Source organism: Momordica charantia (genome assembly GCF_013281855.1).
Source record: "Momordica charantia cultivar OHB3-1 chromosome 8 unlocalized genomic scaffold, Mcharantia_2.0 BLBB01000008.1, whole genome shotgun sequence".
Lineage (NCBI taxonomy): Eukaryota > Viridiplantae > Streptophyta > Magnoliopsida > Cucurbitales > Cucurbitaceae > Momordica > Momordica charantia.
In genome coordinates this window covers 20,986,764-21,013,945 of record NW_028275166.1, presented here as the reverse complement: position 1 = coordinate 21,013,945, position 27,182 = coordinate 20,986,764, and the positions used below count along the sequence as shown (strand labels likewise).

At 39.4% G+C, this 27,182-nt stretch overlaps 1 protein-coding gene and 2 non-coding genes across 3 annotated transcripts in view; 2 read left to right on the top strand and 1 right to left on the bottom strand.

The window, feature by feature from the left end:
* The window catches only part of LOC148209761 (uncharacterized), a 38,111-nt gene that overhangs the window by 3,064 nt on the left and 7,865 nt on the right, over positions 1-27,182 (bottom strand). The window contains 4 exon segments of the mRNA XM_088126984.1: positions 1,775-2,713; positions 14,435-14,573; positions 14,575-15,143; positions 26,325-27,075. Coding sequence (XP_087983110.1) covers positions 1,775-2,713; positions 14,435-14,573; positions 14,575-15,143; positions 26,325-27,075 — 2,398 coding nt within the window.
* LOC148209764 (small nucleolar RNA R71) lies at positions 5,155-5,261 on the top strand. Its single transcript, XR_015793331.1, has one exon. It is a non-coding gene; the product is annotated as a small nucleolar RNA R71 (small nucleolar RNA).
* Positions 17,564-17,670, top strand: LOC148209763 (small nucleolar RNA R71). Its single transcript, XR_015793376.1, has one exon. It is a non-coding gene; the product is annotated as a small nucleolar RNA R71 (small nucleolar RNA).

Genomic DNA, 27,182 nt, shown 5'->3' with positions numbered 1-27,182 from the left:
TCAAAAACAGAAAACGTTTTCAAATACCCCTAAGGAATCTGCACACTCCCTCCTTACACTAAGACTTTTACATCTGAAAGACCAGCTACTAGCCCCTTGCAAAAGTCTTTTCCCAGTGAGGACACTGTCTCTCTTAAGTTTGGGCGGGACAGTCGTTGTTTCAGAAAGATAAGGTGTTATTTATTTAAAAAAATCATGCTATTTTCTTTTGAAAAAGAGTCAGTTGGAAAGAAAGAAAATGTTGAAAAAGCACTTAGCTAAAAAAAATAAAAAAGAAAAGAAAGAAAAAAAAAAGTTGCAAAAGAGTAAAAAAAAAAAAAAAAAAGTATTGTTGAGAGAAAATAAGAGTGGGGAAAAGACTTGGGTTAGAAAGAAAAGAGTGGTAAAAACAATGAGAGTTAAAGAAGAGAGTTGTGTGGGTTTTGGTGGAGTTGTAAAGCTTAGGCAATGAGTCTATTTAAAGCTTTCCCCAAACTAAATCCTAAATGGAAAGGGATTGAGATTTAAGTTCAACTAGGTTTCCTAAACCTAAAAGGAAAAAAATAAATTTGAATACAAAATAGGATTAGGGAAACAAAATTTGAAGAGAAGTTTTTAAAGCTAAATCATAGAAGATTAATGTTTGACCCAAGATAAAGCCCATATTATCGAAAATTAAAAACCCAAACCGTGAAGGAAAATATTTTCGAATTGCTGGAAAAACAGGGCAGGCGCCAGGCGCCTGCGTGATTTATTTTCGCAAAGGGCAGGCGCCAGGCGCCTGCGTAATTCTTCTTTTTTTTTTTTTCTTTCAACGTTTTTTTTCTTTCTTTTTTTGTTTCATTTTTTTTCAACGTTTTCAAAAACATTCTCTTAATAAGAAAAACTTTATAATGAAACAAAGAGAAAATACAAGATACAAAGACTTCCTTCCTTTACTTTTGTTCTTTCAAAAACGGATAAGAAGGAAAAAACATTTTTCGCAAAAATTTATTGACCTGAAAGTTGAATAGAGGTTTTTCCTCTATCCACTGGTTCTCCAAAATACGGCTTAAGTCTCTGCCCATTTACTTTAAAAACATTTCCCTTAGAGTCAACTAGATCCACTGCCCCATATGGGTAGACTTTAAAAATTTGAAAGGGACCAGACCATCTAGACTTAAGTTTTCCAGGGAAAAGTTTCAACCTAGAGTTGAATAACATAACCAGATCACTTTCTTGAAGATTGTTCGGCCGAAGACGCCTATCATGCCACTGTTTAGTTTTTTCCTTAAACAACTTAGCATTCTCATAAGAAAAGTGCCTGTGTTCTTCTAATTCCAACAATTGTAACTTCCTCGCTTCACCTGTCCGTTGGCATTTGTCACAAACCTGGGCAAACTTATGTGCATCTTTGAACAGAGTGGGCCAAAAGAACCCACTTTGCAAAACTTTGGCTGCGGTTTTGTGTCCTGCAAAATGTCCTCCATATGGAGACATATGACAAGCGTCTAATATCGCCTCGTGCTCTTCTTCTGCGACACACCTGCGTAAGATATTGTCAGGTCCTAGCTTATATAAAAAAGGCTCATCCCAACGATAACATCGAACTTCATTTAGAAATTTCTTTACCTGTTGCTTGTTGAACTCATAAGGAACTATTCGACTTACCAAATAATTGCTATATCGGCATACCACGGAACTGAATCAACTCGCAAGAGTTGCTCGTCAATAAACTGTTCACGTATAACAGTTCCATCATCACAGAGCGGGGATTCCAATCTAGACAGGTGATCAGCAACTTGGTTTTCAGTACCCTTCCTGTCCCTAACTTCAATATCAAACTCTTGAAGTAACAAAATCCACCGTATCAAACGTGGTTTAGCATCTTTTTTAGCAAATAAATATTTTAAAGCAGAATGGTCAGTAAAAACAATGACTTTTGTGCCTATCAAGTAAGACCTAAACTTATCAAAGGCGAACACAACTGCTAACAGTTCCTTTTCAGTAGTAGTGTAATTGAGTTGTGCACCGGTCAGAGTCTTACTAGCATAATACACAGGATGCAAGATCTTGTTTTTACGTTGTCCTAACATAGCTCCTATTGCATAATCACTGGCATCACACATGAGCTCAAAAGGTAAATCCCAATTAGGTTCGATAATTATAGGAGCTGAACTTAGAGCAACTTTCAACATTTCAAATGATTTTAAACAGTCATTATAAAAAACAAATGGTCTATCATGTTCTAACAATTGACACAAGGGTTTAGAAATTTTAGCAAAGTCTTTTATAAAGCGGCGGTAAAATCCCCCATGCCCTAAAAAACTTATAATCCCTTTGACATTTGTAGGAGGAGGTAGCTTTGAAATGATGTCTATCTTAGCGTGGTCTACCTCGATTCCTTGCTTGGAAATTTTGTGACCCAAAACAATACCCTCTTGTACCATGAAATGACACTTCTCCCAATTTAGGACTAGGTTTGTTTGTTCACATCTCTCCAATACTCTCTCCAAATTAACTAAACAAGCGTCGAAAGAATTTCCAAAAACAGAAAAGTCATCCATCAAAACTTCTAGAATATTTTCTACCATGTCAGAGAAGATGGCCATCATACACCTCTGAAAAGTCGCGGATGCATTGCATAGTCCAAAGGGCATTCGCCTAAAAGCGAACGTACCATACGGACACGTAAATGTTGTCTTCTCTTGGTCTTCTGGAGCAATAGTAATTTGATTATAACCCGAATATCCATCTAAAAAACAATAGAAATCCTTACCTGCCAGACGGTCGAGCATCTGGTCAATAAACGGGAGAGGAAAATGGTCTTTCTTTGTTACCTTGTTGAGTTTGCGATAATCAATGCAAACTCTCCACTCGCTCACAGTTCGGGTTGAGATGAGCTCATTCTCCTCGTTGGCCACCACGGTTATACCCCCTTTCTTTGGTACACACTGTACTGGGCTTACCCAGCTGCTGTCGGATATTGGGTATATAACACCGGCGTCAAGCCATTTAAGAATTTCTTTCCTTACAACCTCTTTCATCTTCGGGTTCAACCGCCTTTGACTCTCAATAGAGTTCTTAGCATCTTCTTCCAATAGAATTTTGTGCATGCAAAAGGCCGGGCTAATCCCTCGGATATCTGCTATCGTCCATCCAATGGCCTTTTTGTGCTTCTCCAAAATCTGCAATAAAGAATATTCATTAGTAGGTGATAAATTGGAAACTATAATAACTGGTAAAGTGTCGTTATCCCTTAGATACGCATATTTCAAATGCGACGGCAATGGCTTCTGCTCCAACGTGGGTGGTTCCCCTATGGACGGAAGTAACGACTTGCATTCTTCTTTTTGTATTTTTTCAATAGGATTAGCCACATCTTCTGGTCCTTCTGCTATCTTATCAAGCTCTTCTTCAATCTCTGTAACTAATAAGTCATAAAACTCATCAAACATAATAGGATTCAAGCTATTTATAGCAGAGCACTCTTCAAAGTCTCCTGGTAATTTCATGGCGTCTAGAACGTTAAATTTAACTTCTTCATTATTTACCCTCATTGTAATTTCTCCCTTCCTCACATTAAAAACTGTATCCCCAGTGGCTAGAAATGGTCTTCCCAAAATAATGGGAACGTCTAAGTCTGCCTCGCAATCTAGAATGATAAAGTCCGCAGGGAAAATGAATTTGTCCACCTGGACTAAAACATCTTCTATCTTTCCCTCAGGTCTTATGATAGATCTATCTGCTAGTTGGAGGGTAACCGTAGTAGGTCTAGCTTCTCCTATGCCTAAAGATTTGAAAACTGATAATGGCATAAGATTAATGCTAGCGCCTAGATCACATAATGCCCTACCTAAGTTTTTTCCTCCTATGGAACATGGAATGGTAAAACTGCCAGGATCATTACATTTCATGGGTAGCGGGCTGCCTACAGCTTCACTACTACATTTTGTCATGGCTACCAGTTCATGCTCTCCTATTTTTTTCTTCCTAGAAACTATATCTTTCAAAAACTTAGCATAATTTGGCATCTGTTCTAGAGCATCTACTAATGGTATATTTATATGCAGTTGTTTTAAAATATCTAAAAATTTTCTAAACTGGGAATCATAATTTTTCTTAACTAATCTTTGTGGAAACGGGGGAGTAGGGGTAAAAGAAGGCTGTACCTGTGGAGGAACACTCGGGGTGTCCTCATTACCTTTTCTAATATTTTCTTTTTCTGGTGTTGTTGGATTTTCTGGTATCTTTACAATTGGTTCAGTGGACGGAATCTGTACATCTGTTGTTGGCATTGTTGGTCCATCATATGCCAGTCCACTCCTGAGGGTGACAGCTTTGCACTGTTCTTTCCCTTCTCGTTTTGGTAATTCAGTATGGCCTGGAAAAGAACCTTGTGGTCTATTCTTCAATTCATTGGCGAGCTGTCCCAATTGGGTCTCGAAATTCCACATTGATGCCGCTTGGGATTGTATCACTGCGTCGGTTCGGGCCATGTACTCCTTCATCATATTCTCAAGATTTGAGTTGTTATTTTGAACTGGTGGAGTCTGTGTTCTCTGATTGTACTGCTGTTGCGGTGGTGGGATGTATTGATGTGTAGGTGGAACATAGGGCTGCTTGTTCTGCTGGCTCTGCCCTTGATTAAAACCGCTCGAACCTCCTTGTCCTCCCCATGAGAAATTAGGGTGGTGCCTCCAACCTGGGTTGTAGGTGTTCAAATATGGGTTAAAGTTCCTATTGTTCCCATGTCCTACATAAAAAACGGAAGCAGGGTTATGTGGACAATTATCATAAATATGGTTTTCACTGCAAAATGAACAAATGAGATCGTTGACTTGGCAAGCAGGGGCAGGAGTGCAAAAATCCGACTGCACAGGTTGTATCGGCGTGGCTAATGGATTTTTTATTCCCAATGCCATCTCTTTTAGCCTCTGGTTCATTGTAACCATTTCTTTTTGCATCGAGGTCGCAATGTCCAGAGCCAAAACTCCAGCTGGATCTTGCTTCTTTGGTGCTCCCCTAGATCTTTGCGAACACCATAGTTCGTTGTGTGAAGCTAAGTCATTTAGGATGTCAACTATCTCGTTGAATGTCTTCTTTGTAAAGGCTCCGTTGGCAGCATTGTTTAGCATCATCTTAGTAGGATGATCTAAACCTCTAAAGAAATGTTCTATCTGGATGCATGCCGGCAAGCCATGGTTCGGACATTTCCTGATTAGTTCTTTAAATCTCTCCCACACCTCGTGAACAGGTTCACGATCATACTGTCTAAAGAAGATGATCTCCTCTCTAATATCAGCATGGCGAGTAGGTGGGAAGAATTTTGTTAAGAACTTCTCCACTAACGACCCCCATGTGGTGATGGATCCCGGTGGAAATGCATTGAGCCATGCTCTAGCTTGGTCCTTCAAAGAAAATGGAAAAAGTGTTAGTCTCAGAGCATCGTCTGTTATACCAGGTAATCGAAATGCTTTTGCAATTTGAATGAATGATTTCAGATGATCATGTGGATCCTCATGTTCCTGCCCTCCAAAATGTCCAATTGTCTGCAACATTTGGAACATCATTGGTTTAAGCTCAAAGTTTGCGTGGGCTGGAATAGGGTTGACTATCCCTGAATCAAAGTTCTGAAAAGCCGTGGCGGCATATTCTCGCATTGCCACGTCTCTGTTGTCCGCCATCTGGATATGGTTGAATTCATCATTTCTTGCATGATCCCTCATATTACCGTTAACAGCAGGTGGATCAACGGGATCACGAGGTGGAATATCTGCCATTGATGTGCTCGTACTCTCTACCTCACTTTCAGGACTGATTTCACCTTCTCTCTCTTTTTGCTTTTCTAGTTTTCGAAGTCTTTGCTCCTTTCGAGTTTTTCGAAGGGTCCGCTCAATCTCAGAGTGAAGGGGTAGAAGAAAAGATCTTGTGCTCATGCACTTTAACTCACCCTTGTGAGATAAACGACCAAAAAATATAGAACAAAAACGGTGGATGGAAATTACACCCAACAACAATTCACAAAAATAAAAACTAAAAGAATTTGAAAATAATTTTAAAACTAAAGTCCCTGGCAACGGCGCCAAAAACTTGACTGGGCGTTTATGCTGAACGCACGCGCTAAGCGTGGTAACAATTATATAGATGCAAGCGCACACCTGTCAGAGTAATATAAAATGGATGGAGTATCCAAGTATCGATACTCAAGGACTTCTAAATAATTTCCAAACTCTAAAGTTTTAAAGAATAGTGAATGTTGAAATGAGTGATTCTTGTAAAATGGGAAGTGGTCACAAATAATGGTTTTGGATTTGGGATTTGGACTTATAATGATAAAACCTAGCCCGAATTACTTCAAGTTAGCCAACAAAGAATCAAGGACATGCTAAGGATAATATGCATTTTACTTTAGAAACCAACGACTACGCTTCTCACTTGACTTATGTCTAAGCAAGTTCAAAGTCCTAAGACATTCCCTAATATGTCTATTATGAGAGATATCTTAGTTTTAGGATGGAAATAGTCGCAACCTCGGGTTAAGGTCCTATGTCTAGGCTACTTAAGCGGAACCCTTATGTCTAAGGCGCTCCTCTCCTCGGTTTAACCACTCAACAATGCAAATAAGCAACCTTTTCAGTATTGACTTGTTAAGACTTACAGTGGCCTTCTCTAAATCCTAACTTTTTGGGAAAACATGTTGAGCAATGAATGGAAAGCAAAAACACTACTTCTTAGCAACCCTTTTTAGACATAAAAAGGCTAACTATCCATAACCGGGCTAGAGACGGGAATTTAGAAAGACATATTGAAGAAAATACAACAAGTAAAATGGTTGAATGTGGAATGCATGTGTGAAAAACAAAAGTTAACTAACGGAGAGTTTTTTTATCGGGATTGAGAGCTTCGCCCTTCTCTTCAAGCAAGGGGGAGTGTCACATGCTCTTTCCTCCAAAAACACAACTCTCTTAACTAAAAATAAAGTAAAGGCAAAGAGAAGAGAAGCAAAGTGCTGGATTTTTATATATTTGAATAAGTAGAAAATAACTAAGTACAAATGGAAACAAAACAAGCTCAAAAAGGAATGTAAAGTGCTCGGGATTTAAAAAACCAAAAGTAACTAATGAAAGCAACTCAAAAGTACTTAGAAAGCAACAAAGAAACACTAAAAATGATCAAGAGAAGGAAGCAAGGCTTGATGATTTTGGTGGAGAAGTTGCTGGAATTTATAGCTGTGCAGAATTGGTTAGGTAGGTCCTAAAACGATGGTTAATCACCCATTTCCAACTCTTTTGACTGACCAAATCGTGCTCAAACTGATAGTGGAACACTTCTTCTACACGTATGCATCGGTTGGAACCACCAAAACGCATTGGAAGACGCGTTTCATTAAGGGCAAAGTTGGAAGAAAACCAGTTTTTCTGCAGGCTTCCCAGGCGCCGGCGCCTCCCATGATGCTTTTTTCGTCTTTTTGCTTCTTTTGATTAATTTGCACTCCCAAATGGTCCTAAAATGTCATAAATACAATATAAGCCAACCACAAACCATAATATATGAATTTTTGCATCAATTGGAACTCAAACGATCGAGAAAAATCCGAAACAAAGCTGAAACATAGTAAAAACAACATCTAAAACCTTCTTTTTACGCATGTAAACAAGCGTAATCAAGCTGCCAAACAAATCTTAGGGATGAGGATAGAGAGAAAAAAATGGTATTTTGACACTGTCACAGAAATAGTATGTTAAGCAAGTATTGAACAAGTTTAACATGGGAAATGCAAAACCTGTGACTACTATTTTAGCTAGTCATTTTAAATTATCTAAAGAGCACTGACTACTGAGCAAGAAATAGATCATATGGCTATAGTGCCATATGCTTCAGCTATAGGAAGCTTGATATATGCCATATGTTTATACAAGACCCGATATTGCACATGTAGTGGGAGTTGTCAGCAGGTATATGAGTAACCTAGGAAAGCAACATTGGGAGGCTGTGAAGTGGATATTCAGATACTTGAGGAAGACGACTGATTATGTTCTGCACTTTAAAAGATCAGATTTTAAACTGTAGGGATATGTAGATGCAGATATGGCAGGGACACAGATGGTATAAAGAGTACTATCGGGTATGTTTTTACATTAGGTAATACTGCGATTAGCTGGGTCTCAAAACTTCAAAAGATAGTAGCACTTTCTACTACAGAAGATGAGTACGTTGCAGTTACTAAAGCAAGCAAAGAACTGATATAGCTTCAGTATTTCTTGGCAGAACTTGGCTTGACATTGGGAAAGGGGCTTTTCATTGTGACATCCAGAGCGCTATTCATTTAGCAAATAATCCAGTGTTTAATTCGAGAACGAAACATATACAGATAAGATACTATTTTATTAGATCAGCTTTGGAAGATGAAATGTTGTTGCTCGAAAAGATTCCCAAGTTGTCAGAATCGAGCATATATGTTTACCAAGATTATCCCTGTTGATAAACTAAAGTCGTGTGCAACTTGAGTTGGACTCCTCCACGAATAGAGAGGAGTCGCTACCGTTGCAGATGAGACATATTACTTACTTTGTCTCCAAGTGGGAGATTGTTAGGATTATGGAGCCAAACCAAAGAGAAAATCTTTTTCCTATAAGGAAAAGGTCCATTTAAACTTTTCCTTGTCCAATTTAGTTTGGGCATTTTTTTATTTTCCCTTTCCCTTTTAGTTTTTTCCCTACCATCTATTATAAATAGAGATAGATAGGTCATTTGATTGGTGTGCACAAATAGAGAGTCATGAGAATTTCCCCAAGAAGAGAGAGTTTGAGAGCTAAATACCTGTGTATCCGTTCGAGAGTTTGAAAGGCTTGTAGAGTGATTCGTGAGGGTTTTATGTGTGAGGAAAAATTGAGACAAATCATTGTAAGGAGCTTGTAAACTCTTGGGAGATTCCTACATTTTTTCACAACAAGTGGTATCAGAGTCATGGAAACCTAGCAATGTGGGAGAGAAATCTTGGGGGGATGTGATCATATTTGACCCAACACTCCAAAACCACACCTACACCAACAAGGAAGAAGAGCTTCAGGAAAGACCCCCCAAACGAAGGAGACTTCATTGGACACATCGAGAAATTATGACTATTTTGGAAGCTAATGAAGAAATCACTGGGATCAAAAGGAAGCGTGGAGAAGAAGAGAGGTCAAGCAAGTTGCCCCATTTCAAGGACAAGCCTATCGAGAGGCCACCCGCACGCAAGTACCGATAGTCGCACCATACTGCGCGCACGCCTTTGCCTCGCATGCCAACGTGTCGTGAACCTCACAACAACCATGCCATGCGCGCGCTGTTGCCCGCCCACGCCTGTGCCAGCCGCCTTCGCCCGAGGGCCAAAGCCTCCTACACACTCAAGCGCCCGCGCGTCCTGCCAATACTCACTTCCATGCCTGCACGCGCCACACGCTCACCAGCATCCCTGCCGCCCAACGCCTATGCCTGCCGCCCAGCACCAACGCCCTGCCGCGCATCGCCAGCGTCCTGCCGCGTATCACCTAGCACACCTGCCAAAGCTCTGCCGCACATCACCCAGCGTACCTACTAGCGCCCCAACACCCAATGCCTACGCCGCACATGACTGGGCGTTTATGCTGAACGCACGCGCTAAGCGTGGTAACAATTATATAGATGCAAGCGCACACCTGTCAGAGTAATATAAAATGGATGGAGTATCCAAGTATCGATCCTCAAGGACTTCTAAACAATTTCCAAACTCTAAAGTTTTAAAGAATAGTGAATGTTGGAATGAGTGATTCTTGTAAAATGGGAAGTGGTCACAAATAATGGTTTGGATTTGGGATTTGGACTTAGAATGATAAAACCTAGCCCGATTTACTTCAAGTTAGCCAACAAAGAATCAAGGACATGCTAAGGATAATATGCATTTTACTTTAGAAACTAACGACTACGCTTCTCACTTTACTCATGTCTAAGCAAGTTCAAAGTCCCAAGACATTCCCTAATATGTCTATTATGAGATATATCTTAGTTTTAGGATGGAAATAGTCGCAACCTCGGGTTAAGGTCCTATGTCTAGGCTACTTAAGCGGAACCCTTATGTCTAAGGCGCTCCTCTCCTCGGTTTAACCACTCAACAATGCAAATAAGCAACCTTTTCAGTATTGACTTGTTAAGACTTACAGTGGCCTTCTCTAAATCCTAACTTTTTGGGAAAACATGTTGAGCAATGAATGGAAAGCAAAAACACTACTTCTTAGCAACCCTTTTTAGACATAAAAGGCTAACTATCCATAACCGGGCTAGAGACGGGAATTTAGAAAGACATATTGAAGAAAATACAGCAAGTAAAATGGTTGAATGTGGAATGCATGTGTGAAAAACAAAAGTTAACTAACGGAGAGTTTTTATCGGGATTGAGAGCTTCGCCCTTCTCTTTCAAGCAAGGGGGAGTGTCACGTGCTCTTTCCTCCAAAAACACAACTCTCTTAACTAAAAATAAAGTAAAGGCAAAGGGAAGATAAGCAAAGTGCTGGATTTTTATATATTTGAATAAGTAGAAAATGACTAAGTACAAATGGAAACAAAACAAAGCTCAATAAAGGAATGTAAAGTGCTCGAGATTTAAAAACCAAAAGTAACTAATGAAAGCAACTCAAAAGTACTTAGAAAGCAACAAAGAAACACTAAAAATGATCAAGAGAAGGAAGCAAGGCTTGATGAATTTGGTGGAGAAGTTGCTGGAATTTATAGCTGTGCAGAATTGGTTAGGTAGGTCCTAAAACGATGGTGAATCACCCATTTCCAACTCTTTTGACTGACCAAATCGTGCTCAAACTGATAGTGGAACACTTCTTCTACACGTATGCATCGGTTGGAACCATCAAAACGCATTGGAAGACGCGTTTCATTAAGGGCAAAGTTGGAAGAAAACCAGTTTTTCTGCAGGCTTCCCAGGCGCCTGGCGCCTCCCATGATACTTTTTCGTCTTTTTGCTTCTTTTGATTAATTTGCACTCCCAAATGGTCCTAAAATGTCATAAATACAATATAAGCCATCCACAAACCATAGTATATGAATTTTGCATGAATTGGAACTCAAACGATCGAGAAAAATCCGAAACAAAGCTGAAACATAGTAAAAACAGCATCTAAAACCTTCTTTTTACGCATGTAAACAAGCGTAATCACACCCCCAAACTTAACTTTTTGCTTGTCCTCAAGCAAAACTTAGCAACTTTAATCAGCTTTCTAACACATGGACAAGGAAAAGCAAAAGCAACCGAGATGTTCAATCATAAATTGTCTCAAGGAAAAGATGTCAAAGCCTACCATTCTATTGCCTTTGTAAACTTAGTCACTATAAACCAAGTTTGAAATGATAAAAACTTTTTCTTTCAAAATCTTTTTTCTCTTTCAAAAACAGAAAACGTTTTCAAATACCCCTAAGGAATCTGCACACTCCCTTCTTACACTAAGACTTTTACATCTGAAAGACCGGCTACTAGCCCCTGAGGTTTCCACACACTAACATCGGTTTCAACCACAGCTACTCGTAGAAAGACTTTGAAACTAACAGCTAGGTCATAAAACGACGACAATGAGAAACACGAAGTCACTTATCACCATCATTACTGCTATTTTCAAAGTCAACACCCAACCTAAAACTAAATGGGTGTCTACAGTAGGACTCGGAAATCATAACTACATTTTCTTTAACTCTCATTGTTTTTACCACTCTTTTCTTTCTAACACAAGTCTTTTCCCCACTCTTATTTTCTCTCAACAAGACTCTTTTTACTCTTTTGCAAATTTTTTTTTTTTTTTCTGTTTTGTGTTTTGTTTTTCCTTTTCAACACTTTCTTTTTTTTAATAGCATTTGTTTTTCCAACTGACTCTTTTTCAAAAGAAAATAGCATGATTTTTCAAATATAAATAACACTTTATCTTTCTGAAACAACGACTCACACAACGACTGTCCCCCCCAAACTTAAGAGAGACAGTGTCCTCACTGGGAAAAGACTTTTGCATCGGATGAAAAAGGCTTAACAATAAAAAGGACAAGGACTTCCTATATAGGGGCAAAGAAAAAGCTTAAAGTTTGTAAAGATCAAAAAGACATACAAGAAAATGAGTTTATCACATAAACAAAGGAAATAGCTCCAAGCTTAGTCAGGCATAGAACAGAAAACTCAACAATCTCTTATAATCATCATCGACATGAAATCACATGCACAGCACAGATGCTTCAAAATAGGCATGTGAAAAGCTAAACTAAGGTTAAGTGAAGGCATACTTTAAGTGATCAGAAGATAAACGATACTAATTTATTCATGCTTCAACTGAGCTCGAAACATAATCAATACAAAAAAAAAAACATGCGTAGTAATGCTAGAATATGCAAACTACGTCATTAACCGAAAGAAGAAAACACAAAAAATAGCAAAGAAGGAACCTCCCCTTCATGAAATCGGAGGTTGTGGACTAGGATCAGTGTCAGTACTGGGAGATGGATGACCAAGGATAGCAGCTAGCGCTGGAGGCCATGAAGGTAAAACCGCAAAATCCAATGAAGCCCTTAAGTTGTAGATATGTTGCACGACTTCTCGAACCTGAGAGTTTTCGAAATGCTGGAAAAACAGGGCAGGCGCCAGGCGCCTGCATAATTCTTTTTTTTTTCAACGTTTTCTTTTTTTCTTTTTTTTTCAACGTTTTCACAAACATTCTCTTAATAAGAAAAACTTTATAATTAAACAAAAAGAAAATACAAGATACAAAGACTTCCTTCCTTTACTTTTGTTCTTTAAAAAAACGGATAATAAGGAAAAAACATTTTTCGCAAAAATTTATTGACCTGAAAGTTGAATAGAGGTTTTTCCTCTATCCACTGGTTCTCCAAAATACGGCTTAAGTCTCTGCCCATTTACTTTAAAAACATTTCCCTTAGAGTCAACTAGATCCGCTGCCCCATATGGGTAGACTTTAAAAATTTGAAAGGGACCAGACCATCTAGACTTAAGTTTTCCAGGGAAAAGTTTCAACCTAGAGTTGAATAACAGAACCAGATCACCTTCTTGAAGATTGTTCGGCCGAAGACGCCTATCATGCCACTGTTTAGTTTTTTCCTTAAACAACTTAGCATTCTCATAAGAAAAGTGCCTGTGTTCTTCTAATTCCAACAATTGTAACTTCCTCGCTTCACCTGCAGCCAACAAATCAAAATTTAATTTCTTAGTAGCCCAAAATGCTTTATATTCTAGCTCAAGAGGCAAATGACATGCTTTTCCAAAAACTAGCCTATAGGGGGACATGCCGAGGGGAGTCTTAAATGTTGTCCTATATGCCCAAAGTGAATCATCAAGCTTAAAAGACCAATCCCTACGGTTAAGATTTACAGTTTTTTCTAAAATGTTTTTTATCTCCCTATTAGATATTTCGGCTAAACCATTCGACTGAGGATGATATGCTGTTGCAACCCTATGACGCACATTGTATTTAGTCAGCAACTTTTGCATAGACCTATTCACAAAATGAGCCCCCCCATCGCTTATCAGACAACGCGGGGTTCCATAACGCGTAAAAATGTGCTTTTGCAGAAAACGAATGACAACTTTGGAATCATTGGTAGCAGTTGCAATGGCTTCTATCCATTTCGAAACATAATCTACTGCTAACAATATATAAAGCTTACCATTAGAAGATGGAAATGGACCCATAAAATCTATACCCCACACATCAAATATTTCAATCTCCAGGATCGGGGTTTGAGGCATTTCGTGGCGTTTAGATATATTACCTGTCCGTTGGCATTTGTCACAAACCTGGGCAAACTTATGTGCATCTTTGAACAGAGTGGGCCAAAAGAACCCACTTTGCAAAACTTTGGCTGCGGTTTTGTGTCCTGTAAAATGTCCTCCGTATGGAGACATATGACAAGCGTCTAATATCGCCTCGTGCTCTTTTTCTGCGACACACCTGCGTAAGATATTGTCAGGTCCTAGCTTATATAAAAAAAGGCTCATCCCAACGATAACATCGAACTTCATTTAGAAATTTCTTTACCTGTTGCTTGTTGAACTCATAAGGAACTATTCGACTTACCAAATAATTTGCTATATCGGCATACCACGGAACTGAATCAACTCGCAAGAGTTGCTCGTCAATAAACTGTTCACGTATAACAGTTCCATCATCACAGAGCGGGGATTCCAATCTAGACAGGTGATCAGCAACTTGGTTTTCAGTACCCTTCCTGTCCCTAACTTCAATATCAAACTCTTGAAGTAACAAAATCCACCGTATCAAACGTGGTTTAGCATCTTTTTTAGCAAATAAATATTTTAAAGCAGAATGGTCAGTAAAAACAATGACTTTTGTGCCTATCAAGTAAGACCTAAACTTATCAAAGGCGAACACAACTGCTAACAGTTCCTTTTCAGTAGTAGTGTAATTGAGTTGTGCACCGGTCAGAGTCTTACTAGCATAATACACAGGATGCAAGATCTTGTTTTTACGTTGTCCTAACATAGCTCCTATTGCATAATCACTGGCATCACACATGAGCTCAAAAGGTAAATCCCAATTAGGTTCGATAATTATAGGGGCTGAACTTAGAGCAACTTTCCCACATTTCAAATGATTTTAAACAGTCATCATCAAAAACAAATGGTCTATCATGTTCTAACAATTGACACAAGGGTTTAGAAATTTTAGCAAAGTCTTTTATAAAGCGGCGGTAAAATCCCCCATGCCCTAAAAAACTTCTAATCCCTTTGACATTTGTAGGAGGAGGTAGCTTTGAAATGATGTCTATCTTAGCGTGGTCTACCTCTATTCCTTGCTTGGAAATTTTGTGACCCAAAACAATACCCTCTTGTACCATGAAATGACACTTCTCCCAATTTAGGACTAGGTTTGTTTGTTCACATCTCTCCAATACTCTCTCCAAATTAACTAAACATGCGTCCAAAGAATTTCCAAAAACAGAAAAGTCATCCATAAAAACTTCTAGAATATTTTCTACCATGTCAGAGAAGATGGCCATCATACACCTCTGAAAAGTCGCGGGTGCATTGCATAGTCCAAAGGGCATTCGCCTAAAAGCGAACGTACCATACGGACACGTAAATGTTGTCTTCTCTTGGTCTTCTGGAGCAATAGTAATTTGATTATAACCCGAATATCCATCTAAAAAACAATAGAAATCCTTACCTGCCAGACGGTCGAGCATCTGGTCAATAAACGGGAGAGGAAAATGGTCTTTCTTTGTTACCTTGTTGAGTTTGCGATAATCAATGCAAACTCTCCACCCACTCACAGTTCGGGTTGAGATGAGCTCATTCTCCTCGTTGGCCACCACGGTTATACCCCCTTTCTTTGGTACACACTGTACTGGGCTTACCCAGCTGCTGTCAGATATTGGGTATATAACACCAGCGTCAAGCCATTTAAGAATTTCTTTCCTTACAACCTCTTTCATCTTCGGGTTCAACCGCCTTTGACTCTCAATAGAGTTCTTAGCATCTTCTTCCAATAGAATTTTGTGCATGCAAAAGGGCGGGCTTATCCCTCGGATATCTGCTATCGTCCATCCAATGGCCTTTTTGTGCTTCTCCAAAATCTGCAATAAAGAATATTCATTAGTAGGTGATAAATTGGAAGCTATAATAACTGGTAAAGTGTCGTTATCCCCTAGATACGCATATTTCAAATGCGACGGCAATGGCTTTTGCTCCAACGTGGGTGGTTCCACTATGGACGGAAGTAACGACTTGCATTCTTCTTTTTGTATTTTTTCAATAGGATTAGCCATATCTTCTGGTCCTTCTGCTATCTTATCAAGCTCTTCTTCAATCTCTGTAACTAATAAGTCATAAAACTCATCAAACATAACAGGATTCAAGCTATTTATAGCAGAGCACTCTTCAAAAGTCTCCTGGTAATTTCATGGCGTCTAGAACGTTAAATTTAACTTCTTCATTATTTACCCTCATTGTAATTTCTCCCTTCCTCACATTAAAAACTGTATCCCCAGTGGCTAGAAATGGTCTTCCCAAAATAATGGGAACGTCTAAGTCTGCCTCGCAATCTAGAATGAATTTGAAAAAATATCTAAAACATCTTCTATCTTTCCCTCAGGTCTTATGATAGATCTATCTGCTAGTTGGAGGGTAACCGTAGTAGGTCTAGCTTCTCCTATGCCTAAAGATTTGAAAACTGATAATGGCATAAGATTAATGCTAGCGCCTAGATCACATAATGCCCTACCTAAGTTTTTTCCTCCTATGGAACATGGAATGGTAAAACTGCCAGGATCATTACATTTCATGGGTAGCGGGCTGCCTACAGCTTCACTACTACATTTTGTCATGGCTACCAGTTCATGCTCTCCTATCTTTTTCTTCCTAGAAACTATATCTTTCAAAAACTTAGCATAATTTGGCATCTGTTCTAGAGCATCTACTAATGGTATATTTATATGCAGTTGTTTTAAAATATCTAAAAATTTTCTAAACTGGGAATCATTATTTTTCTTAACTAATCTTTGTGGAAACGGGGGAGTAGGGGTAAAAGAAGGCTGTACCTGTGGAGGAACACTCGGGGTGTCCTCATTACCTTTTCTAATATTTTCTTTTTCTTGTGTTGTTGGATTTTCTGGTATCTTTACAATTGGTTCAGTGGACGGAATCTGTACATCTGTTGTTGGCATTGTTGGTCCATCATATGCCAGTCCACTCCTGAGGGTGACAGCTTTGCACTGTTCTTTCCCTTCTCGTTTTGGTAATTCAGTATGGCCTGGAAAAGAACCTTGTGGTCTATTCTTCAATTCATTGGCGAGCTGTCCCAATTGGGTCTCGAAATTCCACATTGATGCCGCTTGGGATTGTATCACTGCGTCGGTTCGGGCCATGTACTCCTTCATCATATTCTCAAGATTTGAGTTGTTATTTTGAACTGGTGGAGTCTGTGTTCTCTGGTTGTACTGCTGTTGCGGTGGCGGGATGTATTGCTGTGTAGGTGGAACATAGGGCTGCTTGTTCTGCTGGCTCTGCCCTTGATTAAAACCGCTCGAACCTCCTTGTCCTCCCCATGAGAAATTAGGGTGCTGCCTCCAACCTGGGTTGTAGGTGTTCGAATATGGGTTAAAGTTCCTATTGTTCCCATGTCCTACATAAAAAACGGAAGCAGGGTTATGTGGACAATTATCATAAATATGGTTTTCACTGCAAAATGAACAAATGAGATCGTTGACTTGGCAAACAGGGGCAGGAGTGCAATAATCCGACTGCACAGGTTGTATCGGCGTGGCTAATGGATTTTTTATTCCCAATGCCATCTCTTTCAGCCTCTGGTTCATTGTAACCATCTCTTTTTGCATCGAGGTCGCAATGTCCAGAGCCAAAACTCCAGCTGGATCTTGCTTCTTTGGTGCTGCCCTAGATCTTTGTGAACACCATAGTTCGTTGTGTGAAGCTAAGTCATTTAGGATGTCAACTATCTCGTTGAATGTCTTCTTTGTAAAGGCTCCGTTGGCAGCATTGTTTAGCATCATCTTAGTAGGATGATCTAAACCTCTAAAGAAATGTTCTATCTGGATGCATGCCGGCAAGCCATGGTTCGGACATTTCCTGATTAGTTCTTTAAATCTCTCCCACGCCTCGTGAACAGGTTCACGATCATACTGTCTAAAGGATATGATCTCCTCTCTGATATCAGCGTGGCGAGTAGGTGGGAAGAATTTTGTTAAGAACTTCTCCACTAACGACCCCCATGTGGTGATGGATCCCGGTGGAAATGCATTGAGCCATGCTCTAGCTTGGTCCTTCAAAGAAAATGGAAAAAGTGTTAGTCTCAGAGCATCGTCTGTTATACCAGGTAATCGAAATGCATTTGCAATTTGAATGAATGATTTCAGATGATCATGTGGATCCTCATGTTCCTGCCCTCCAAAATGTCCAATTGTCTGCAACATTTGGAACATCATTGGTTTAAGCTGAAAGTTTGCGTGGGCTGGAATAGGGTTGACTATCCCTGAATCAAAGTTCTGAAAAGCCGTGGCGGCATATTCTCGCATTCCCACGTCTCTGTTGTCCGCCATCTGGATATGGTTGAATTCATCATTTCTTGCATGATCCCTCATATTACCGTTAACAGCAGGTGGATCAACCGGATCACGAGGTGGAATATCTGCCATTGATGTGCTCGTACTCTCTACCTCACTTTCAGGACTGATTTCACCTTCTCTCTCTTTTTGCTTTTCTAGTTGTTTTCGAAGTCTTTGCTCCTTTCGAGTTTTTCGAAGGGTCCGCTCAATCTCAGGGTCAAGGGGTAGAAGAAAAGATCTTGTGCTCATGCACTTTAACTTACCCTTGTGAGATAAACGACCAAAAATATAGAACAAAAACGGTGGATGGAAATTACACCCAACAACAATTCACAAAAATAAAAACTAAAAGAATTTGAAAATAATTTTAAAACTAAAGTCCCCGGCAACGGCGCCAAAAACTTGACTGGGCGTTTATGCTGAACGCACGCGCTAAGCGTGGTAACAATTATATAGATGCAAGCGCACACCTGTCAGAGTAATATAAAATGGATGGAGTATCCAAGTATCGATCCTCAAGGACTTCTAAACAATTTCCAAACTCCAAAGTTTTAAAGAATAGTGAATGTTGGAATGAGTGATTCTTGTAAAATGGGAAGTGGTCACAAATAATGGTTTGGATTTGGGATTTGGACTTAGAATGATAAAACCTAGCCCGATTTACTTCAAGTTAGCCAACAAAGAATCAAGGACATGCTAAGGATAATATGCATTTTACTTTAGAAACTAACGACTAGGCTTCTCACTTTACTTATGTCTAAGCAAGTTCAAAGTCCTAAGACATTCCCTAATATGTCTATTATGAGATATATCTTAGTTTTAGGATGGAAATAGTCGCAACCTCGGGTTAAGGTCCTATGTCTAGGCTACTTAAGCGGAACCCTTATGTCTAAGGCGCTCCTCTCCTCGGTTTAACCACTCAACAATGCAAATAAGCAACCTTTTCAGTATTGACTTGTTAAGACTTACAGTGGCCTTCTCTAAATCCTAACTTTTTGGGAAAACATGTTGAGCAATGAATGGAAAGCAAAAACACTACTTCTTAGCAACCCTTTTTAGACATAAAAGGCTAACTATCCATAATCGGGCTAGAGACGGGAATTTAGAAAGACATATTGAAGAAAATACAGCAAGTAAAATGGTTGAATGTGGAATGCATGTGTGAAAAACAAAAGTTAACTAACGGAGAGTTTTTATCGGGATTGAGAGCTTCGCCCTTCTCTTTCAAGCAAGGGGGAGTGTCACGTGCTCTTTCCTCCAAAAACACAACTCTCTTAACTAAAAATAAAGTAAAGGCAAAGGGAAGATAAGCAAAGTGCTGGATTTTTATATATTTGAATAAGTAGAAAATGACTAAGTACAAATGGAAACAAAACAAAGCTCAATAAAGGAATGTAAAGTGCTCGAGATTTAAAAACCAAAAGTAACTAATGAAAGCAACTAAAAAGTACTTAGAAAGCAACAAAGAAACACTAAAAATGATCAAGAGAAGGAAGCAAGGCTTGATGAATTTGGTGGAGAAGTTGCTGGAATTTATAGCTGTGCAGAATTGGTTAGGTAGGTCCTAAAACGATGGTGAATCACCCATTTCCAACTCTTTTGACTGACCAAATCGTGCTCAAACTGATAGTGGAACACTTCTTCTACACGTATGCATTGGTTGGAACCACCAAAACGCATTGGACGACGCGTTTCATTAAGGGCAAAGTTGGAAGAAAACCAGTTTTTCTGCAGGCTTCCCAGGCGCCTGGCGCCTCCCATGATACTTTTTCGTCTTTTTGCTTCTTTTGATTAATTTGCACTCCCAAATGGTCCTAAAATATCAGAAATACAATATAAGCCATCCACAAACCATAGTATATGAATTTTGCATGAATTGGAACTCAAACGATCGAGAAAAATCCGAAACAAAGCTGAAACATAGTAAAAACAGCATCTAAAACCTTCTTTTTACGCATGTAAACAAGCGTAATCAGCACACCCAGCGCCCAGCGCACATGCCGCACGACCAGCGGGCCCCACTTTAGCGCCCATGCGCGCGCACCGTCCGTGCCAGCACTGCCCTCGCGCGGGCCAGCCATGCCTTGCCGCCCACTCCTCCCAAATAAGGAATATATTTCCTTATGATTTTGGTTTATTCTTGGGAGATTCTATTTAGGATTTACTTTTGATTTATTATTTTATTTATCAAATTTAAATTTCATCTTTAGGCAAGTTTTAGACATTTTAGGAATTTATCGATTTTTATTTTTCTTTTTTTAATTTTGTTCTTTTCCTTAGAAGGCCAAGGGCCTTGGCATATATATAGGCGTGTTCCCTTCCATTGTAACACACTTGTGAGTGTTTTCACCCCTTGCCTCGTGCAAACCCCTTCTAAAATTTTGAATCCCTTTGTGTGCTTAAACTTAAGCCAATCCCTTTATGTGGTTGAACTTAAGCCGTGATATTTGAACTATTCGAAGCATGCTTGTTTGATTGGTCATCAAACTAGTGGAGTGTTTCCGGCCTCGAACATAGTGAGTAATCTGTTTGCTTAAGATAATGACTGCAAAGGTAATCCCTCTAACCTTGGCCTTTCGGGTTGAACCATCTCGACGATTGGATTCAAGTGGCTTGTGGCTCGAGTAGCTCAATACGCTTGGTTGTCATGTATCAGGGGTCGAACGAGTGATTGAGGTAAGCCTAATAGCCATTACGGAACTTGTGGATGGATCTCAAGATCTAACAAAAAGTGCTCGTAATGGGACCACATATTCTTAAAGTAGAACATACATAGATTATTTCTGTATAACAGTCATACTACGGTACTTCAGGAAAAATATGAGCTAAATGCGGTCAAAGTTGGAAGAAAATAATAGAATTCTATTTTTTGCAGGACAATTTTTATAGGGCAATTTGTCAAAACGCACATTTTGATTAATGAAGGGCAAGGAGGACATTCCCCACATGTTCAAAACTGTGAGTCCAAGTCCAATTGAGGTGGTTGGGTGAATCTCAACCCTTTTCCACCTAAAATGGAAGGGAGTTTCAACCAACCTATAGTCTATAAAAGGATGCCATCCATTCCTCAGCAAATCATCCCTTCCAAGCTTCATTTCATCTTCTTTTAGACGCTCTATAGTTGTAGAACACGTTTTTAGGGTTTATGTTCATGTTCTAGTTGTTCATTTCTTCGTTTTTCACGTTTTTACCTTTCGTATTGCTTTTAATTCAAGTTCTTACTTCCGTTCTTTGTTCATTCTGTTATCTTAAAGTTCTTTAGCGAGTTTCAACTCCCCTCACGCTCGAGAGAGAAGAGGGTCAAGCTAGAACTCTTTGTACGTCTCATTTATTCATTTAAATTCAATGAAAAATACTTTCTTTATGTTTTCGTGCATTTACTTTCATTTAATTATGTTCTAAATTAGTTATCAACCTCCTTGTGGAATGCCTTAGTCAAATGATTTGATTTTCAAAACGCTCGGGATTTTGGCCAGATTGCGCCTGACACTTTTTTGGGTTGGTTTCTAAAAACTTCTCTTTACGTCTTTTTTCCATTTGGCCAGTGGGAACTTGATTTATACACTAAAGCCCAACCTTTGGAAAGGTGAGTTAGGTAAAATAATAGGAAACTAATATGGGATGTGACTTAGGAATAAGCACATAAAACATGGTCGTAGGCATAGGCCCTCTGACCCATAATGCAAATGAGTTGGTAGATATTATCTAGGATTGTAATCACACATAGAAATATGATTGTAGGTTACCCTAGCCTCTGCAACAACCAAAAGCGGTAGTGAAAGAGTATAACTCAAATCCCAAGAAAAGTCAGTAATTGTGCCTGGTGTATTTTCCCAACATAGTGTGTTTTCCAGGTTTTGCATCAAATCTAAGGTAGGAGACAAGGAGGTTGAGTTTCATTAAATTGCTTGTTAGTTAAAACCTCAAACGATAACATTTCATCACATTTTTATTCCTAAATCACAATTGCATATTTGAACCATTTCACTGCATTACTTGATTTTGAAAAGCAACAAGTCCCTGAGGATTCGACCTTGGATTACTTCCGAGTATTACTTGTGACCGTGTGCGCTTGCACGAGTCTCTAATCTTTTTAAAGGTTTCCACACACTAGCATCGGTTTCAACCACAGCTACTCGTAGAAAGACTTTGAACTAACAGCTAGGTCATAAAACGACGACAATGAGAAACACGAAGTCACTTATCACCATCCTTACTGCTATTTTCAAAGTCAACACCCAACCTAAAACTAAATGGGTGTCTACAGTAGGACTCGAAAATCATAAATACATTTTCTTTAACTCTCATTGTTTTTACCACTATTTTCTTTCTAACACAAGTCTTTTCCTCACTCTTATTTTCTCTCAACAAGACTCTTTTTACTCTTTTGCAATTTTTTTTTTTGTGTTTTTTTTTTCTTTTCAACACTTTCTTTTTGTAATAGCATTTGTTTTTCCAACTGACTCTTTTTCAAAAGAAAATAGCATGATTTTTCAAATATAAATAACACCTTATCTTTCTGAAATAACGACTAACACAACGACTGTCCCCCCCAAACTTAAGAGAGACAGTGTCCTCACTGGGAAAAGACTTTTGCATCTGATGAAAAAGGCTTAACAGTAAAAAGGACAAGGACTTCCTATATATGGGCAAAGAAAAAGCTTAAAGTTTGTAAAGATCAAAAAGACATAAAAGAAAATGAGTTTATCACATAAACAAAGGAAATAGCTCAAAGCTTAGTCAGGCATAGAACAGAAAACTCAACAATCTCTTATAATCATCATTGACATGAAATCACATGCACAGCACAGATGCTTCAAAATAGGCATGTGAAAAGCTAAACTAAGGCTAAATGAAAGCATACTTTAAGTGATCAGAAGATAAACGATACTAATTTATACATGATTCAACTGAGCTCGAAACATAATCAATACAAAAACATGCGTAGTAATGCTAGAATATGCAAACTACGTCATTAACCAAAAAAATAAAACACAAAAAATAGCAAAGAAGGAACCTCCCCTTCATGAAGTCGGAGGTTGTGGACTAGGATCAGTGTCAGTACTGGAAGATGGATGACCAAGGATAGCAGCTAGCGCTGGAGGCCATGAAGGTAAAACCGCAAAATCCAATGAAGCTCTCAAGTTGTACATATGTTGCACGACTTCTTGAACTTGACCTCGCAGCTGTTGATTCTCCTCTCGAAGACGACGGATCTCCGATGTAGGAGACATCCCAGTACCTTCCCTTCTTTGTAACGCATGGGCGATAATACGCCGAATATTCTTCTCTTCCACAATTGGGGCATCTCTCTTAACTTGATCCTCAAGGAGCTGTACACCTTGTCGCAAGCATAAAGAAGTGACCAAACGTGGGTGATAAAGCTTACCACGTGTTCGGTGGGCACACTCATGGATACTGGTATTGATCAATTCTCCATAATTCACATCTATGCCCCTTAGCATGGCATAAACCAGCAGGGCCCTATCCTGAGTGACATGCTCATCATGCTCCGTTGGAAGAATTCTGTTTTTGAGTATGTATAACCATCCTGCAGTAGCTAGGGAAACATCCTCGGGTTTTAGTCGTACATTACCATGAGTAGTCAAATCCCAAGTGGCAGAGGGCTTCCCAACACATTCTAGAGCCTCATCAAGCTGTTCCAGAGTCGGAGTCACTAAAATCTTATTGCCCACAGCATCTCTGATATTCTTAATGTTGAAGGTGTAGTTGATCTGAGTGGCATCAAACCGTATTTCCTTCCCGCGCACTATGGCTATATGTGACTGGGGATCGACAGCAGCATAGAACTCTCTGACTAACTCCAAAGCCTCACATTGTATGGGCTGAATGAGTGGTCTCCATTCTTTATCTCTAGCGGTCTCCCTCCAATCATCAGGCACATCTCCTAGAGTGAGATCGAAACCCAATTCTGTCATAATCTTACGGGATTTCATTAATGAATTTCGAGTGGCTAAATTTGCCGCGTTCCATTTTGTCACGACCTCCTCTCCCTCAGACAAGTCCAGTTCAATTGTATCAACTGGCCCAGGTGCCACTACCTTCTTCTTAGCTTCAGCTGCTTTAGCTTTCACAGCTGTCGTTTTAGGTTCATTCCTAGGCACTGTCGGCTTTTTAGCTTGAACTGCACGACGTTTTGAACTCTTTTTCTCCCACCTTGTATTGGAACATTTCCCTTATCGTCTACGTGTCCTCGAGATCTTCTTCGCTGGTAGGTTTTTGAGTACTATTCTCCCCAACCTTGGATCTACCTGTATCACACCCAAGGGGGTTAACTGCATTAGAAGGAATAGTGTGAGCATCCCTTACCCCTGGTAGAGTGGCCATCGGTGTGACATACTCATCCGTTGCCAACGGAGTAGATCCAGTTGCCCCAGTAGGCAACTCTTGGTGACTACAAAATGCTCCTTCTGTAGGTGTATCCAATGGGGAAGGTTCCTGAGTATCTGTTCTCACCACTTCGTTGTCGGTGTCCTCTGTTTCCGGCATATTTGAACAATGGCCTCGTGAAACCAGTAGAAAATCATCATTACCATCTTCCGGTGTAATAATCAATGGAGATGAATAAAACTGCTCCTCATCCCTGTTCTCCATAGACAAATCCTTAGGAGTCGGACGCCTACTACTCCCATCTTCTTCAATTTCTGGGTCTGTCATCACCTTCTTACCCTTCATCTTTTGCCCTATCGAAACCCCGGGCTCTAGCCTCTGGCTATGGCTCTTCTCTTGTTCTCCTCCATGCTCAACTCCTGCATCCATTGGCATATTGGTTGGGGTTTGCATCCTAGGAGGCTCTAAGGGTTTTAGGTGTCCCATGTTGAAGGTACTCAATATGTTAGGGTTCAATTGGGGTGCTTGAGGTCCTCTTTCTAGGAATGGATGTTGAGGTGGTGGGGGAACCCTAGGTGAAATCATCCCATAATTGGTTGGAGGTACCCAATGACCCATTCCATAATAAGGTGGAAGACTAGGAAATAGAGTAGATGGGTTTGGCATTCCATAAGGATGAACACTAGCTGGAATTTGCATTTGGGACAAGGAAAAATGATAGGAAGGAACCGGGTTAAACATAAACGGTTGGTACATACCCAGATTGATCATTGGAGGAAGTTGTTGAGGATTTTCAGCCCTAAACTCACTGTTTTGAGGTATATTAAGGGTGGGTAGTTGCTGAAAATTAACATAACCATGTGGGCTCATTATAGGATGTTGTGTAGGAGCTTGGGATGGAGGACATTCAAATGTTTGAAGCGGCTTTCCTCCCCTAACAACAGCTAGCCTAGAATCTGAAACCATGTGGTGTTGGAAGTTCTCCAATGGTGGAAAGGGAATGCTTGTGGCATTTGGAGCTTGAGTAGAAGAGGTAGGAAGTGAAGTATGTTGAGAAGAAGAAGCCATAGATGTAAGCAAATGCTGGAAATTTCTTCTTCTTTTTGGTGGTGGCTGAAAATCGAAAACAAGGGTGATGAAGGGAGTGGTTTTTGCCGAAAAAAAAAAACAAGGGGAAGAAGAAAGTTGTGTGGGTTTTGGTGGAGTTGTAAAGCTTAGGCAATGGGTCTATTTAAGCTTTCCCCAAACTAAATCCTAAATGGAAAGGGATTGACATTTAAGTTCAACTAAGTTTCCTAAACCTAAAAGGAAAAGAAAACAAATTTGAATACCAAATAGGATTAGGGAAACAAAATTTGAGTTTGAAGAGAAGTTTTAAAGGTAAATCATAGAGGATTAATGTTTGACCCAAAATAAAGCCCATATTATCGAAAATTAAAACCCAAACCGTGAAGGAAAATATTTTCGAACTTCTCAAAAAACAGGGCAGGCGCCAGGCGCCTGCGTAAAATAAAGTTTTTTCAACATTTTTTATTTTTTTTCTTTTGTTTTTCAATGTTTTCAAAAACATTCTCTTAATAAGAAAAACTTTTTATAATTAAACAAAAAGAATGTAAGATACAAAAACTTCCTTCCTTTACCTTTGTTCTTTCAAAACAGATAAGAAGGAAAAACATTTTTCGCAAACATTTATTGACCTGAAATTTGAATAAAGGTTTTTCCTCTATCCACTGGTTCTCTAAAATACGGCTTAAGTCTCTGCCCATTTACTTTAGAAATACTTCCCTTAGAGTCAACTAGATCCACTGCCCCATATGGGTAGACTTTAAAAACTTTAAAGGGACCAGACCATCTGGACTTAAGTTTCCCAGGAAAAAGTTTCAACCTAAAATTGAATAACAGAACCAGATCACCTTCTTGAAGATTGTTCGGCCGAAGACGCCTATCATGCCACTGTTTAGTTTTTTCCTTAAACAACTTAGCATTCTCATAAGAAAAGTGCATGTGTTCTTCTAATTCCAACAATTGTAACTTCCTCGCTTCACCTGCAGCCGACAAATCAAAATTTAATTTCTTAGTAGCCCAAAATGCTTTATATTCTAGCTCAAGAGGCAAATGACATGCTTTTCCAAAAACTAGCCTATAGGGGGACATGCCGAGGGTAGTCTTAAATGTTGTCCTATATGCCCAAAGTGAATCATCAAGCTTAAAAGACCAATCCCTACGGTTAAGATTTACAGTTTTTTCTAAAATGTTTTTTATCTCCCTATTAGATATTTCGGCTAACCCATTCGACTGAGGATGATATGCTGTTGCAACCCTATGACGCACATTGTATTTAGCCAGCAACTTTTGCATAGACCTATTCACAAAATGAGCCCCTCCATCGCTTATCAGACAACGCGGGGTTCCATAACGCGTAAAAATGTGCTTTTGAAGAAAACGAATGACAACTTTAGAATCATTAGTAGCAGTTGCAATGGCTTCTATCCATTTCGAAACATAATCTACTGCTAACAATATATAAAGCTTACCATTAGAAGATGGAAATGGACCCATAAAATCTATACCCCACACATCAAATGTTTCAATCTCCAGGATCGGGGTTTGAGGCATTTCGTGGCGTTTAGATATATTACCTGTCCGTTCGCATTTATCACAAACCTGGGCAAACTTATGTGCATCTTTGAACAGAGTGGGCCAAAAGAACCCACTTTGCAAAACTTTGGCTGCGGTTTTGTGTCCTGCAAAATGTCCTCCATATGGAGACA